We start from the raw sequence: 17,923 nt of genomic DNA, 5'->3' as shown, positions 1-17,923 counted from the left end.
TGTAAGGGAACACCATCATCTCTAAGTTCTCCTCCAAGGAACGCACCTTCCTGGCTTGAACATTTATTAACTACTTTGTCATTGTTACCGAATCTACAACTCCCTTAACTAACATCATGGCAGATCAGGCAGACGGAGCCTCAGCACCTCTGACAGTGCAGCACTCCCACAGTAGAGAAGATTGTGGGCATTGAACAGTTTTCCAAAAGTCTGATTAAAACAAAAACTAAATCGACAATGCAAAAACTCCTGAAAAACAGTTTAATACTTTTGACACATTCTTCAGATATAGTTTGGCTGGCTGCACACGTCCTGCATTAATATATATTTTTAGGATACCCCCTTTAAGACCACTTGTGGGCCCCACAAACTGACAACATTTACCTATTTGATCTTTATTGGTCGTCTCTGCATTGAACTCCTCTGCCAGCGAACGGCATCGCACCAATCGTAGAAAAGCAGCATTCCTGCCTGGTGATGGAGATAGCTGAGATTAGGAGCGATACCATTAAAAAAAATAAAAATTCACAAATGTTTAAGGACAGTATCTTTTCATCCCCCATTGGACTCTGCTTATGGAGAAAACAATCGGAAAACCAAACCAACAATTGGAAAACCAAGGACGGCACAGTGGCTAGCACTGCTGCCTCACAGTGCCAGGGACCCGGGTTCAATTCCAGCCTCGGGTCACTATCTGTGCTGAGTTTGCACATTCTCCCCATGTCTGTGTGGGTTTCCTCCCACAGTTCAAAGATGTGTGGGTTAGGTTGATTGGCCATGCTAAATTGCCCCGTAGTGTCAGGGGGATGAACAGGGTAAATATGAGGGGTTACAGGAATAGGGTTTGAGTGGGATTGTGGTTGGTGCAGACTCGATGGGCTGAATGGCCTCCTTCTGCACTGTAGGGTTTCTATGATTCTAAACACTTTGCTGCATCAACTTCCTCATTAATTGTCTCGTCATCTACAATTCCCCACACAGAGAAACTTCTGATCTCAACTGGGCTAAGAGTGAAATCAAAAGGTCAGGAATGTCAGCTAGCGAGTTCTCAGGGGGAAAGTTTAAAAGAGATGTAGGGGACAAGTTTTTCACACAGATGGTGGTGAATGTCTGGAACGCGCTGCCGGAGGTGGTGGAAGCAGATTCTATAACAACGTTCAAGAGGCATCTGGATAGATACATGAATAGACAGGGAATAGAGGGATATGGACCACGTAGAGGCAAGAAAATATTAGATTAGAGAGAGTTATCCGTGTCGGCACAGACTGGGTGGACCAAAGACCTGTTCCTGTGCTGTACTGATCTTTGTTCTTTGATATGATCTGCCAGTCATTGAGGCATATGGCTTACATATTTGGCATCACAGGCACTGAAATTTACAGATATACATTGCTTTTTTGTGCGGTAGGCAGAATGTCTTGCCCGCTTGATGGCAGCATCCTGCTAGTCGAGTACACCGCTCACGTTGCGACTGCAGAGTAGCAGCGTGAAACAGCTGGTGCCATCAGTTTACTGTGTCAAAGGTGTAACTGCTACATGCAAGCTGTTTGTTCAAAGAGCAAGGCTGGGACGGTACCTGGAACATCACCAAACTGTCCCATCAGCCAAAAAGGGGAATTTGTTTCAGGCAGGAACAATGAAGGAGGAATTGACACCTACAGAAGAACCCACGTGCATAACATATAGAAAGGTCGCCACACAAATCTAATCATTTGGTCTCCTCAATCTGGGTATTGACTACCAATTTGTTGGCCAGTTAGATGTGGAACACAATATCGGAATTTCAGCATCATGCATAACCCCACCCTTCCTGAATGAGATCACAAGGCATGAATAATCAACAACAAAACTCAATGGTTCAGAGGCTAATCTAAAAAGCATTGAACAGAAACACATGACACTTGTTTCTTTACTCATTCTCAAAATGTGGGCGCTGGGCATTTATTGCCCATCCCTAATTGCCCTGCAAGTTAGTGTCAGCCTTCTCCTTAAACCTCTGATGTAACTGCTAGGCCACTTTAGAAGGCAGTTAAGAGTCAGCCACTTTGGTGAGGGACTGGAGTTATCTACAGGCGAGAGCAGGCAATAATGGCAGGTGTGCTTTCCTACTGGATGTTAGTGAACCAGGAGGTACGGTGGCACAATGGTTAGCACTGCTGCCTCACAGCACCAGGGACCCTGGTTTGACTCTTGGCTTGGGTCACTGTTTGTGCGGAGTCTGCAAGTTCTCCGTGTCTGCGTGGGTTTCCTCCGGGTGATCCGGTTTCCTCCCACAGTCTGAAAGACGTGCTGGTTAGGTGAATTGGCCGTGCTAAATTCTTCCTCAGTGTCCCCGAACAGGCGCTGGAGTGTGACGACCAGGAGATTTTCACAGTAACTTCACTGCAGTGTTAAAGTAAGCCCACTTGTGAAACTAATAAATAAACTTTAAAAACCAACCGGGCTTTCACAATCTCAGATTTCCGGTCTGTACCAGCCTTTTATTTCCAGATTTTCTGAATGGAATATAAAATTTGCAAGCTGTCCCCGTGGGATTCAAACTCATTCCCTGGATAACTAGTCCAGTAACATAAGCATCGCACTTCCCTACTGCAGCTTCCTGTACAGCATACCTGGAATAACAATGGGCCACAACAACAGCTTCCACATTTAGAAAACAATGTTACACTCTCAGAAATGGGTTACAAGTTCACTTACAGAAAAGCCAAATGTCTTTTTCAGAGATGGTCTCGGGAGGCTGTCAAAGGAACACAAATAACTTTTAATTTGCACATCACTACACAAAACAATAGAAAAAAAACTCCAAGTAAACAGTAAACATAGCAAAGGCTAACCCATGGCCCATGCCTCAGGCTCAAAAATTAAGAAGGTTTTTCACCCTCTGAAGTTCTTCTCTAATTAAATAATAGAAATTAATAAGGATTCAGAGAAAGCAAAAGGACTATAAATGTATACATATATATTTTATATAATAAACATATACATAAAATGAGCTACGTTGTCAGAGGTGCTGATGAGATGAGATATTAAACCTGGTCTGCCTGTCTAGGTGGATCTAAAAGATGCTGCGGTTTTACTGGGAGGGGAACAGGAGAGTTCTCTTAGTGCTCTGGTCAATGTTACTTTCTCAGCCAACACCAAAATCAGATTAGACGATCATTCACCAGACTTATCCTTCACCGGATCGGTAAATTCCATAAAGATATTCATTAGTTGTGAGGCATAGAATCCCTATAGTGCAGAAAGAGGCCATTCGGCCCATTAAGACTGCACCGACAACAATCCCACCCAGCCCCTATCCACATGACCCCATGTGTTTACCTTGCTAATCCACCTAACCTGCACATCTTTCGGAGTGTGGGAGGAAATCAAATCACCCGGAGGAAACCCATGCAGACACGGGGAGGATGTGCACACTCCACACAGAGAGTGACCCAAGCAGCGAATTGAATCCGGTGGCGCTGAGAGGCAGTCATGCTAACCACTGTGCCACCGTGCTGCCCAGCATCACAAGACACCCTGATATATATGTTATTTAACAGTCAGTTTTTAAAGTAGGTGAGTAGGAGGAGAAAAACGGAAGGAAAACTAATGGAAACAAACTGCTAAACAACTCCAGCTGCAAAAAAGTATAGGTAAGGAGTACAATCCAGAGGGTAACTTACCCTGCCAATAGATTCCAATATTTCGCTTACATAATCACTTATAATTGATGCATCTTCTTTTGCTTTCTCACGGTATCTGAGAGAGAGGGAAAGAGAGAGAGAACCAAGTATATAAATAGAAACAGTAACAAGAACTGTCAGTTATTTAAAACTAAATATCAAGGGAAACAGGGTGGTTTAGGCCACAGCAGTGATCACCAGGCCCATGATCCAGTACTGTATGGGGCAAGTAACACATTGTTCAACTTTCCATCTGGATGCGGGACTGAGATCCTGCCTGCCTGTTCCAGCAGGTAATAGAAGCTCTGGTGGGGAGATGAGATCTCACAGGTCAAGGAGCGTTCCACAATCTGACCTCCTGGGAAATAATTTTTGAAGAAGTGCGGCGCTCCCTCAGCACTGACCCTCTGACAGCGCGGCGCTCCCTCAGCACTGACCCTCTGACAGTGCGGCACTCCCTCAGTACTGACCCTCTGACAGTGCAGCACTCCCTCAGTACTGACCCTCTGACAGCGCGGCGCTCCCTCAGCACTGACCCTCTGACAGTGCGGCGCTCCCTCAGTACTGACCCTCTGACAGTGCGGCGCTCCCTCAGCACTGACCCTCTGACAGCGCGGCGCTCCCTCAGCACTGACCCTCTGACAGCGCGGCGCTCCCTCAGCACTGACCCTCTGACAGTGCGGCGCTCCCTCAGCACTGACCCTCTGACAGTGCGGCGCTCCCTCAGCACTGACCCTCTGACAGTGCGGCGCTCCCTCAGCACTGACCCTCTGACAGTGCGGCGCTCCCTCAGCACGACACTGGAAATGTCAGCCTGGATATTGTGCTCTTCTTTTGAGTGATGCTTGTACCAGCGACTGAATGAGGGTGTTAGTCACTGAATTAAATCTGACATATCAAAACCAGTAAGCAGCACAGTATCCTGTAGTTGCCAGGACAGATCTCTGCAAAGGTATAACATAGAAAAGGGAATGGCCTGAAGGTGTTAGGACCTAAAGGACACTTACAGGAACAGGTGTGAACCAGAGACAAGATTATGGTAGCAAAATTTCCACATCAAACTGCGCAAAAGGAAAATGCTTTGCTTAAAGCACATGAGTTACATACACGTTTTGCAGCCTAATAAACCTTGTCGAGTCTGCTATCATATCTGGGATAGTGCCACGTACTGGCAAGCTTCCTAGTCCTTCTTTTTCCACAAACTGCTTTACTGCTCGGGTTAAGATCCAAAACGGAGGGCTCTGTAAATAAAAAAGACAACCATCAATGCAAGTACAATCAAACACGGACGCAAAACCAATAGTTCAACAATATACGTTCAATTGCAACTGATCCTTTGCGGGAGACAGAGTTAAATGCATTACAGAAAATTCTCATCTAACTTAAAAGTTCAAATATTCTCCTTCAATATTTTTTGGTCTTAAGTTTTGTTCCAACCTGTGGATTGATGTTGGTGCATCTCTCATCCTTGAACAGCTCTTGGACATTACTTGGAATCTGCGAAAGTGCATTTGGACAGAAGGAGAGTAAATGCCATGAGAATAGGAGATGCTCTCAACTATAATATTGAATCATACAGCATTAAGTAAGATACTTTCAATCCATCACTGAACAAGTTATCCAATCAGTTCCACTCCACTGCTCTTTTCCTATTAGCCCTACAAATGCAGCACTCCCTCAGTACTGACCCTCTGACAGGGCGGCATTCCCTCAGTTGTAACCCTCTGACAATGCGGCATTCCCTCAGTACCTCACTTGGGTGTGTCAACCTGGATATTGTGTTCAAGTCTTTGGAGTGATACTTTTCCTTCTTTAAGTATTTATCCTCCTTTCCAAAGTTACTATTGACTCTGTCCCTACTAACGTTTCAGGCAGCACATTCCAGTTCAGAGTAACTTGAGCGTACAGAAACTTCCCCCAGTCTCAATCCTGGTTCTTTAACTCAATTACCTTCAACCTGTGCCCTCTGGTTAATGACCTTCCCATCAGTGGAAACAGTTTCTTCTTGCTTCTTCATAAAATCTTCTCTTAACATTCTCTGCTGGACCAGCAGATGGATAAGTTATGTTCAAACGTCTTCCTCATCCAAAACCATCTCGCAATCAGTCATCATCTACCAGCAGTGGGGTTTAACATTCGGTTAACCAGATCAACTTGGAGTGGGGGAAGTATCTGACTTCACAAAACATCAAAAATTACCCTCTTGGAGAAGTTGGCTATTCTAACTTGAAGCAGATATTATTCATTTTCTGCAGCTGAAGTCTTTCTTAAAATTTCAAATATGTTCCTACTCAACTTTGCAATTAACCATCTCCTGGCCAACCCTCAACACAACAGGTCAGCGTTCTGCATCTTAGGACGAGAGAAACAAGACAAGAACTTAACTAATGCTGGAATGAGAGAACACAGGTGCACAATTGTAAGCCAGTTTACTTTAGCGTAACGCTGGATCACACACTAAACTTTAAAGATCATGTTATCAAAGTAAAGCTGAAGGTGCAAAAAATAACCATGTCTGAAAGGGTCGGCTAACTCTAAATGGACAATTGACCTGAGAATATTACAAATGACTGCCTTTGCTCTGCTTCTCAGCAGCTGATAAGAGAACACTCTATCCATGTCAAGAAGTTGGATTCCATTATTATTATAGCTCCTATGAATAGCTGCTTAAAGTGGACAATCTGTACCTCCGTGCTGGCATTGATACGCTCACCATTAGGAGGCAAGTTGTGTCAGGAGTAGAACGGACAAAACGGACTGGTGATTCTTCGGCGAGCTGTGTAATGACCTATGGGAACACCCCCATGACCTAGTTAGTTATGGCTAAATCACCTCAGAACTCGTGCTGGCCCCGGCAAGGCCCATTTGCGGAAGTGAAAGTTTTAAAGTTTATTTATTGGTGCCACAAATAGACTTACATTAACACTGCAATAAAATTGCTGTGAAAATCCCCGAGTCGCCACACTCCGGCACCTGTTCGGGTACACTGAGGGAGAATTTAGCACGACCACCTAACCAGCACGTCTTTTGGACTGTGGGAGGAAACTGGAGCACCCGAAGGAAACCCATGCAGATACGGGGAGAACGTGCAGACAGTGACCCAAGCCAGGAATCGAACCTGGGTCCCTGGCACTGTGAGGCAGCAGTGCTAACCACTGTGCCATGCTGCCTTGTACAGTCAAACAACTTCGGTCGACTGCAACCGTGGAGAGACATCGCAAATGATGAAACAACGTCTAGAATGCCCTCTACAATCCACGCAACCCTCAGTATATGAAGGTCTTCAACTCTTGAGCTATAGTCTGCGTGGAACAACAACAGGGAAGATGTAGCAACACAACAAGAACAGGAAAATGTCTTCTTCTGATGCGTCAATCTCATGCTCAAGTATCAAAGCAAAGCATGATGCAATAACCAGCCCACCAGTTGTACCTTGGTAGGGTTCAGGGCAGTGTTGACATTTTTGATTGCTTCATCAAAGTTCTCTTCATCTTCTGGTGCTCCACTGTCTTTCTTCAACAATCCTGAATTCATTTGCAAGGCAAAAATAAATAATTAGTGGCCATTAAACTTGCTTAGCGCAGGCCAGACTCGGTCTCAGTAAAATTCATGAAATAGTTTCAAATATTGTTTTTTGAAACAGAAACCCAAACATCCAAGTTTTTGGGTAAAAAAAAACTGATCTTCCTGACAGTTCCAGGCCTGCTTCCTCACCTTACCTCACACTGTGTGGAGTGGTGCCTGTTAAGCTATATAACCAACTGTCTCCCTTTAATGGAGAGAATAACTCACAGTCCATTGTGGACTATCCGCGATGTAATATAAAATTCCTAATGTCACAAGCGGATCTTTTGCCAATTATTTCAAGCCCTCATTCTCTGGTTGCCAAACCTTCCGACATTAATGCTAGGATGTGGAGATGCCAGCATTGGACTGGGGTAAGCACAGTAAGAAGTCTCACAACACCAGGTTAAAGTCCAACAGGTTTATTTGGTATCACGAGCTTTCGGAGCGCTGGAGCAGTGCTCCAAAAGCTCCTGATGCCAAATAAACCTGTTGGACTTTAACCTGGTGTTGTGAGACTACTTACTGTCCGACATTAGAAGCAATTTTTCCTTAGTTACTCTATCTTCATAATTTTCAACGTGGATTTGCCAATGCTAAATTGCCCCTTAGTGTCCAAGGATATGTAGGTTAGGGAGATTAGCCGGGTAAATACGTGGGGTTATGGAAATAGGGTCTGGGTAAGATGCTCTTTCAGAGTTTATGCAGACTCAAAGGGCTGAATGGCCTCCTTCTGCACTGTAGGAATTCTATGGTTCTATAAACCAGGAAGGATATCAGAGGTAGGTTCTTTACGCAGAGAGTGGTTGGGGTGTGGAATGGACTGCCTGCAGTGATAGTGGAGTCAGACACTTTAGGAACATTTAAGCAGTTATTGGATAGGCACATGGAGCACACCAGGATGATAGGGAGTGGGATAGCTTGATCTTGGTTTCAGATAAAGCTCGGCACAACATCGTGGGCCGAAGGGCCTGTTCTGTGCTGTACTGTTCTACCTATCTATCATAAACACTCTAGTGGGGACTAACCGGACTTTTATAAAGTTTTAACATAACCCCCATGCCTTTATTTATAAAGCCTGGATCCCAAATGCCTTTTTAAGCAGCCTCCTCAGCTTGCCCTGCCATTTTCAGACTGGTGTATGGACATCTCTTGGGTCATTTTGTTCCTGCCACCTCCCCTACCAGTCCATTTAAAATTGTATCAGTTTACAGCATTTATCTACACTGATTTTTGAAATGTACATTATTTTATAGAGACTTTCAAAATTGAAGATGACACTGGGTCATATCCGGCAGCAAGTGACACCGTCGGGTGGGTAGGGATGGCAGGTTCCCAGCACTGAACGTCATCCACCAAATGGCTGGGTTTTCACAAAACAGCATCTGGGCAGGTTTCTGGGACAAGGCCTTAAATTCCCGGGCCTTCTGAATTTAATTACACAGCTTGCCATGGGAAGGGAGACTTCAACTCATAGCTTTCAGATTGCTGGTCCAATTGTATAACTGCTGAACCACAAGAACTATTTGTTTGACAAGCAAGTTAGGAAGATCTAAAACAAATAAAAACAATTGGCTGTTCGCGTGGACTAAATCTAATTGACAAAACCACCCATAAAAAGAAACAAAGATTCCGTACCTTGTCGTATTAACTCTCGAAATGCTTCCTTTTCTTTGTACGTTTTTGGTAACTGACTGTTGTGCTGCACAGTTTAAAGAAAGAAGAGGAAATGAGATTCTCTGATCACAGAGGCAATTCCATTCACAAAGACCACACAAGTATTCAATGAATGTCTTTACAGGGTTATGTCAGCACAGAGCAGTGGTACATTTTAATGTTGGAGTTGTTGAAGACTTGCATTCATACGAATCTGTCAAAACCCAAGAAAGTCCCAAACTCTTTGCAGCCTATGAGGTACTTTCGATGAAATGGCGTCACTACTGGAACATAGGCAACGTTGCAGCAGCCAATCTGTGCATAGCAAGCACAGAAACAGCAATGAGATATTGCCCAGGCAATATTTAAGGGATGCTGCTTGAGGGATTAAACATTGGCTAGGACACAAAAGTTAACTCCCCTTTCTTTTCTATTTGTTCCAGGGATGCGAACATTGCTGCCAAGGCCAGTATTTATTGCCCATCCCTAATTTCCCTCAAGAAGGTGGTGGTGAGCTGCCTTCTTGAACCACTGCTCCAGGTACACCCACAGGAAGGGAATTCCATGATTTTGATCCTATAACAGTTATATGGTTCCAAGTCAAGATGGTGTATGACTGCAGGGGGACTTCCACCAGTTCCCATGCTGCCCTTGTCCTTCTTGGTAGTAGAGGATGAGAGTTTGAAAGGTTCTACCAAAGGAGCCTTGGTGAGTTCCTGCAGCGCACCTTGCAGCTGGTACACACTGCTGCTCCTGTGCATTGGTGGACGGAGTGAATATCTAAGTTGGTAATGTGGTGCCAATCAAGTGGACTGCTTTGTCTTGGGTAGTGTTGAGTTTCTTCAGTGTTGTTGGAGCTGCGCTCATCCAGGCAAATGAACAGTGTTCCATCACCCTCGTGACTTGCATTTTGTAAGCTGATGGACAGACTTTTCAAAGTCAAGAGATGAATCACTCATCACAAGCCTCTGATCTGCTCTTGTAACCACAGTATTTATATGGCTTGTCAATGTTACTGGTCAATGGTAACCCTGAGGATGTTGATGGTGAGAGATTCAGCGATGGTGATGCCATTGAATGTCAAGGGAAGGTGGTTAGATGCTCTCTTGTTGGAGATGGTCATTGCCTGGGATTTGTGTGGCACAAACGTTACTTGCCACTTCATAGTCCAAGCGTGAATGTTGCCTAGGCATACAGGCATGGACTTGAGAAGTATCAGAGAAGCTCTGAATGGTGCCGAACATTCCACAATCAGCAAACATCTCCACTTCTGATCTTATGATGGAGAAAAGTCACTGATGAACTCCTGCAGCAAACTCTTGGTGCTGAGATAATTGGCCTCCAACAAACATCTTTCTTTGTGCTAGTTTCGACTCCACCTTCATCAAATAGTCGTCACGGGGTCTTTTACATCTACCTGAGGGAAGTGACAGGGCCTTGCCTTTAGACCTCATTCAAAAGGCAATGTAACACCTGTGCAGTACTACACCAGAGTGTTAGCCTCATTCACGTCACTGAGTCAGACTTGAACCCAGAACCTTCTGACCTAAAGGCAAGAGACTACCTTCAGAGCCACGACTGACCCTTTGTAACACAGTTCCAATTGTGCTTTAATACAGTAATTGTTTGGACCTAAATCTAAATCATAACACACACTGCAGCAAAACTATTTCCTTTCCTGAAGATACTGGCTTGTGTTCAGATACAGCTCCATGGGCAGATGACATCTGCTGTGTTATCTAAGTGATCTCAGACAGGATAACATGAGAGCAGGAGGAGGCCATTCAGCCCTTTGGCCCTGTTCCACCATTCAATAAGATCATGGCTGGTCTGGTTATGGTCTCAATTCCACTTTTCTGTCTGCCCCCATAACCCCCGACTCCATTGCCTAACAAAATAGGAACAATGGGACGTAGATGTGAAAGGCACTCGGCACTCCAGGGTTGGGAAGGGAAATGTCACCAGTGACTCCCGCTGAATTAGGATGAAGTCTGAGATTTCACTGATCCATCCCTCACGAGGCAGAGTACGTGATAATGACCACTTATTCAGCAGATCTGCACCCTGACAATACCTGAAGGAGAGGTGGAAAGAAATGAAGAATGACAGAGAGAAGGGCAATGGGAAAAATTCACCAGTAAACAAGAGGAGGCAGAAATTGCATTCCCTACATGTTACAGACACAAGATTTGTAATTTAAACATTGTGTCAATATTCCGGACATTTTAATGTCCCAATTTAATAATGGCATCGGAATGGTAACGAATCCTTTGGAGATTGAAGTAATATTTTCTATCTTGTACAGAACTATTTGTAAATGTGTGGGGATTCGATTTATTCAGCTGGATAAGATTACATATCAAGGAAATATCAACAGAAAATCCACAACGTACCTCCATACACCACTTTTCCAGGTATTTGGCCATCACAATTATCCATGGTGTGTGACTATGGTCCTGCAGGGAATGGGAATAAAGTGCATTAGTTGCTACAATGGGTACAACTGCACCAGTGAACATACATCACAATAACTCATTTGGCCTTATTTTTTTCCCCTCAAAATTTTCTTTCTGTGCGTGAGTTTTTACACAAACTTTACTGCTTTGGGCAGTGTGCCAGCTCTCAGACACAACATGGGTTACGCAGAAGCTAAAACTCCCTTTACTCAACGCATTCACACTGGTTCAGCATTTTCCAATCCCACTCAGACCCTATACTGCAGCCTAATTGGGAGATATGGTCAATTTAATACCAACTAATTCTAAATTAAACGTTTTCTGTGCTATGGTCTCATGCTCATTAAGCTGCCCAAACTCATTTCAAGGATAACATAATCATACATCTCCAACATTACAAAGTAGTGCCATATTAAGTCCTGACTTTATAACTTACTGAATCCAAAGGAGATAACAGCCTCATGGAACACTGAAGTTACTGATTGATGAGTGGGACTGGTCTACCTTCAATACTGCTGATGTCTAACAATAGCTTTCAACTAGCTTTGCTTGCTTCTCCCAACACGATGGCACAGTGGTTAGCACTGCTGCCTTACAGAGTCAGGGACACAGGTTCGATTCCCGGCTTGGGTCACTGTCTGTGTGGAGTCTGCACGTTCTTCCCGTGTCTGCGTGGGTTTCCTCCGGGTGCTCAGGTTTCTTCCCACAGTCTGAAAGATGTGCTGGTTAGGTGCATTGGCCGTGCTAAATTCTCCCTCAGTGTATCCAAACAGGCGCCGGAGTGTGGCAACTAGGAGATTTTCGCAGTAACTTCATTGTGTTAATATAAGCCTACTTGTGACTAATAAATAAAACTTTTAAAACTCAGCTATAGCCACAGGGACTTTCACCTGAATACCCTGGGCTAGATTTAAATCAATGCCACAACTGCAAAAGCAATTTCTAAACCTATTAAATCATGTTTAGCAATGGCAACTTGCACAAGAAGAGTAGGCAATAGGCCTCTTTGAACCTGCTCTGTCATTCAATAAGATCATGGCTGATCTTCCACCACAACTCCACCTTCCTGCCCTGATTTCCATATCCCTGGAATTCTGCAATGTCCAAAAATCTCTGCCTTAAATTTACGCAGCATCCATAGCCCTCTGGGATAGAGAATTCCCCAGATTCACAACTCCCCGAGTGAAGTTTGGGCAGCACGATGGCACAGTGGTTAGCACTGGTACCTCACAGCGCCAGGGACCCGGGTTTATTCCGGCCTTGGGTGACTGTGTGGAGTCTGCATGTTCTCCCTATGTCTGCGTGGGTTTCCTCCCGCAGTCCAAAGATGTGCAGGTTAGGTGGATTGGCCATGCTACATTGCCCCTTAGTGTCCCAAGACATGTAGGTTAGGGCGATTCATGGGGTAAATGCATGGGGTTACAGAGAAAGGTGTGGGGTGGGCCTGGTTAAGATGTCGGCGAGTCGGTGCAGACTAGATGGGCCGAATGGCAGCCTCCTGCCCTGTATGGATTCTGTAATTCTATGAAGAAATTTCCTCTCACCTCAGTTTTAAGTGGCTAAACCCTTATCCTGTGTTCATGACCCCCTAGACCTAGACCCTCCGGCCACGGGAAGTTTCCAGCTTTATTACTGGATCTTTCACCGGCCTTTGCAATATACCTTTCTATCCATTCTATCCAAGTCATATGCCTGAATGTGATCCTTCAGGTGAGGGAAAGGCGAGTCAAGTCTCAGATCTTCCAGTGCGTTGTCAGGGTGCGATTCCACAACTAGAAAGAAAACAGCTGCATCAGCAAGGCCTTAAATTCACAATATACATCATAAATTCAGCAATAAACCTAACATTGTACCCTGAATGGTCTCAATGACTAACTTCAATCTCTCAAATTCACCTCAATCTCTGACAAATTTAAGGTACAAATTCAGGATTTTAAATGCTGGATGTTAAGTAAACTCTCCAGAAGACAAGTGTGTATGTGTGCATTTGCACGTGTTTCCAAATGTGTTTGTACCTTTTACCAATTAATCCCACTCCTCCGTATTTTCCCCATATCCCATCATTATTTCCATTTCAGGTATTTATCCAATTCCCTTTTGAAAGGTACTATTGAATCTGCTTCCACCACACGCTCAGACAGTGTTTCAGATCATAACTCACTCCTTTTAAAATATTCTCCAAAAGCCCTCTGGTTCTTTTGCCACTTTCCTTAAATATGGCTTTGTGTTATCACCACGCCTGTCAGTGGGAACAGTCTCTCTAATAACAAACTGTATAATTCTGAACATTTTTATCAAGTCTCCCCTGAATCTTCTCTGCTCCAAGGAGAATAATCACAGCCTCACTAGTCCTACCACATCACGGTGGCACAGTGGTTAGCACCGCTGTCTCACAGCTCCAGGGACCTGGGTTTGATTCCCGGCTTGGGTGACTGTCTGTGTGGAGTTTGCATGTTCTCCCCGTGTCTGCGTGGGCTTCCTCCGGGTGCTCTGGTTTCTTCCCACAGTCTAAAGATGTGCGGGTTAGGTGCATTGGCCATGCTAAAATTGCCCTTTGGTGTCCTGGGATGCATAGATTAGAAGGATTAGCAGGGTAAATAGGTTGGATTACGGGGATAGGGCCTGGGTGGGATTGTTGTCGGTGAAGACTTAACGGGCCAAATAGCCTTCCTCTGCACTTAGGGATTCTATGATTTCTATTCTATGATTACTGATGGTCAACTTGGGCTAGTGAGTGGGCCGCATGAGTGGCCCTCCTTCATCTCAGAGGGCCGCAAGATTGAAATCAGGCATGTTCACTAACCCTGGCCCCACAAAAATATATTTAATATACGCCAAATATTTCATAATGAATGACAGAAAATGGTTAATCATTTATTAATAGAACTGTCATTGATTCAAATCGTCAAAAAAAAAGAAATATTGACACTCTGGACACAGAGGGAGCGCACGGCTCTCACAGTCAATGCTGTGAGCAATCAGCACGCACCTCACTTCACTTCTCCTTGCTCCAAGTGTGAATCACTCCAGTCACATCGGTAGGAAAAAAAACTAGGCAGACAGGAATCAACGGAATGTGGAAACCCTGCCCATGGCCAACTAAATGTCTTGTGGGCCACATGTGCCCCTGGGTCACAGGTTGCCCACTGTTCTACATTGTGGATGTGCCTTTTAACACTGCATTACAATGTTTCTGTGGTATTAGTTGTAAGGTTTGAGTTATAAAGGAGAGGCTGGATAGACTGGGACTTTTTTCTCTGGAGCGTAGGAGGCTGAGGGGTGACCTTGTAGAGGTCTATAAAATAATGAGGGGCATAGACAAGGTAGATAGTCAATATCTTTTCCCAAAGGTAGGGGAGTCTAAAACTAGAGGGCATAGGTTTAAGGTGAGAGGGGAGAGATACAAAAGGGTCCAGAGGGGTAGTTTTTTCACACAGAGGGTGGTGAGTGTCTGGAACAAGCTGCCAGAGGTAGTAGTGGAGGCGGGTACAATTTTGTCTTTTAAAAAGCATTTAGATAGTTACATGAAGATTGGAGGTTAGCGAATGTTGTCCCATTGTTTAAGAAGGGGAACAGAGACTTCCCCGGGAATTATAGACCGGTGAGTCTCACTTCTGTTGTCGGCAAGATGTTGGAAAAAATTATAAGGGATAGGATTTATAGTTATTTGGAGAGTAATGAATTGATAGGTGATAGTCAGCATGGTTTTGTGGCAGGTAGGTCGTGCCTTACTAACCTTATTGAGTTTTTTGAGAAAGTGACCAAGGAGGTGGATGGGGGCAAGGCAGTGGACGTGGTATATATGGATTTTAGTAAGGCGTTTGATAAGGTTCACCATGGTAGGCTTCTGCAGAAAATGCAGATGTATGGGATTGGGGGTGATCTAGGAAATTGGATCAGGAATTGGCTAGCGGATAGGAAACAGAGGGTGGTGGTTGATAGTAAATATTCATCATGGAGTGCGGTTACAAGTGGTGTACCTCAGGGATCTGTTTTGGGGCCACTGCTGTTTGTAATATTTATTAATGATCTGGATGAGGGTATAGTTGGGTGGATTAGCAAATTTGCTGATGACACCAAAGTCGGTGGTGTGGTAGACAGTGAGGAAGGGTGTCGTAGTTTGCAGGAAGACTTAGACAGGTTGCAAAGTTGGGCCGAGAGGTGGCAGATGGAGTTTAATGCGGAGAAGTGTGAGGTAATTCACTTTGGTAGGAATAACAGATGTGTTGAGTATAGGGCTAACGGGAGGACTTTGAATAGTGTGGAGGAGCAGAGGGATCTAGGTGTATGTGTGCATAGATCCCTGAAAGTTGGGAATCAAGTAGATAAAGGTTGTTAAGAAGGCATATGGTGTCTTGGCGTTTATTGGTAGGGGGATTGAATTTAGGAGTCGTAGCGTTATGTTGCATCTGTACACAACTCTGGTGCGGCCGCACTTGGAGTACTGTGTGCAGTTCTGGTCCCCACATTACAGGAAGGATGTGGAGGCTTTGGAGAGGGTGCAGAGGAGGTTTACCAGGATGTTGCCTGGTATGGAGGGGAGATCCTATGAGGAGAGGCTGAGGGATTTGGGATTGTTTTCGCTGGAAAGGCGGCGGCTAAGAGGGGATCTTATTGAAACATATAAGATGATTAGAGGTTTAGATAGGGTGGATAGTGATAGCCTTTTTCCTCTGATGGAGAAATCCAGCACGAGGGGGCATGGCTTTAAATTGAGGGGGGGTAGTTATAGAACCGATGTCAGGGGTAGGTTCTTTACCCAGAGGGTGGTGAGGGATTGGAATGCCCTGCCAGCATCAGTAGTAAATGCGCCTAGTTTGGGGGCGTTTAAGAGATCCGTAGATAGGTTCATGGACGAAAAGAAATTGGTTTAGGTTGGAGGGTCACAGTTTTTTTTTTTAACTGGTCGGTGCAACATCGTGGGCCGAAGGGCCTGTTCTGCGCTGTAATGTTCTATGTTCTATGTTCTATGGATAAGATGGGTATAGAGGGATTTGGGCCAAATGTGGGCAATCGGGATTAGCTTAGCGGTTTTAAAAAAAAGGCGGCATGGACAAGTTGGACTGACGGGCCTGTTTCCATGCTGTGATCCTCTATGACTCTATTAAAACTATGCTGTCCGATTCACCTTGAGCAGCACCGCAAGAGGATCAGTGCTGGTCGAGTGGTAGTGTTATGTGGAAACCTACCTGGATGCTCCTTAATGGCCAGTCTCATATAGCCAACCAGCCCATACGTGCGACACACCAGCAGCGGCACATCAGCGTTCCAAAGGATGGTCGACAAACGAAGCAATGAACTGACAGCAGCAAAAAAAAAAGCCATTTATTTTCTAAGGATACGGTCATATCTAAAAAATTTACAAATAGCCACCAGCACTCCTGCATTAGGTTTACTGCCATCTTCACCTCCGCCACTAAGTACAGGAAGGTAATGGTTCCACCCATTTGTTAGTCTGTTTATAAACAATAAGTCTCAAAAAGTAATGAACGGATTTCAATGAATCTTGGTACAAAGATAGGGTACAGCCCAAGGAAAAATGGATTCATTTTTGGGTAAGATGTAGATCTGGATCCTGGAATTCTTTTTAAAAGGATCCCTCCATTAACATTGAGAGATAGGACAATTCGATTTGTTTCTTAAGCATGTTGTTGAATGTTTTAGAATGTTGTGGATCACCTCAGCTGGTGTGATGGAATTTGTCACGGGTGCCAAAACATGTGCAGAGTTTTCAGAGCAGGCTGTTGGATGCAAATTGGCATTAAGCCTCCCTCAGTGAGATAGAAGGTCTTAATAAACAGATTTCTTTTGTCAGCTTTGTAATTACAGAGCATCAACCAAACAGGGAAAAATTCAGAAGGAAGAGCTGTGTAATTGTAACAATGTTAAATTAACAGTGTGGTGGAGGTATGTCCTCCACTGAATCCCCCCTTCCCTCATTATTCTTTTCTTGGGTCTCTGACATGCGCAGAAAACCAACCATGTTTAAGGCAGCCCACTGTTTATGGTGCCAGTAATCCCAGAGATGGCAGCATATCCTTGCAGCTAATCTGCAGAACCAAGAATCTCCAAACCAACTGCTCAGCTGACAAAGTCAGAGCTACTGTAATCACCCAACTTAATGTATCACCATCTACTCCTCAGGCAAGCTAAAGACTGATATCTGTTTTAACTTTTATTTTTGGACTCACTGCTCATTTCTAATCTGTGTGTACATGGGTTGTGTTCTATTAGCTTCTTCCTGCATTTTAGTAAATAATAAATTCACCTTTTTAAACTCAACAAAGCCTGGTTAAATTGGCTCCTTTTAAAACATAGAATACATTCGGACTGAGAAAAGGTATCCACGAGGGAGGGGGTCCTTTTTAAATTAACCTTGTTGTGACCGACCGAGGGGGTTTAATAAAGGGAAGCCAGTTCACCCCTCCTCACCCGGGAGCAGAACAATCTGGGGGGGGGGGGGGGATCTGCCCAGAATCATCATAAATTGGGGGGCCGGTCATAATGAGGGAGCGAATATTGAATCTGGTGAACGGGCTGCTTTGCTCTGGATGGACTTGTGCTGCCTCTTTGCTCTTTGAG

General features: G+C 44.5%; 1 protein-coding gene across 1 annotated transcript in view; it reads right to left on the bottom strand.

The window, feature by feature from the left end:
• The window catches only part of nae1 (nedd8 activating enzyme E1 subunit 1), a 40,925-nt gene that overhangs the window by 8,694 nt on the left and 14,308 nt on the right, over nt 1-17,923 (bottom strand). The window contains exons 7-16 of the mRNA XM_078210511.1: nt 16,531-16,640; nt 13,004-13,113; nt 11,279-11,341; nt 8,868-8,931; nt 7,098-7,189; nt 5,103-5,162; nt 4,773-4,906; nt 3,666-3,741; nt 2,698-2,737; nt 385-471 (exon numbers count right to left, since the gene is read on the bottom strand). Of these exons, the coding sequence (XP_078066637.1) occupies nt 385-471; nt 2,698-2,737; nt 3,666-3,741; nt 4,773-4,906; nt 5,103-5,162; nt 7,098-7,189; nt 8,868-8,931; nt 11,279-11,341; nt 13,004-13,113; nt 16,531-16,640 (836 nt within the window). The remainder of the gene's footprint in view (nt 1-384; nt 472-2,697; nt 2,738-3,665; nt 3,742-4,772; nt 4,907-5,102; nt 5,163-7,097; nt 7,190-8,867; nt 8,932-11,278; nt 11,342-13,003; nt 13,114-16,530; nt 16,641-17,923) is intronic.

This window comes from Mustelus asterias, chromosome 4 (genome assembly GCF_964213995.1).
Source record: "Mustelus asterias chromosome 4, sMusAst1.hap1.1, whole genome shotgun sequence".
In the NCBI taxonomy this organism is placed as follows: Eukaryota; Metazoa; Chordata; class Chondrichthyes; order Carcharhiniformes; family Triakidae; genus Mustelus; species Mustelus asterias.
This window is presented reverse-complemented; position numbering and strand designations above follow the sequence as displayed.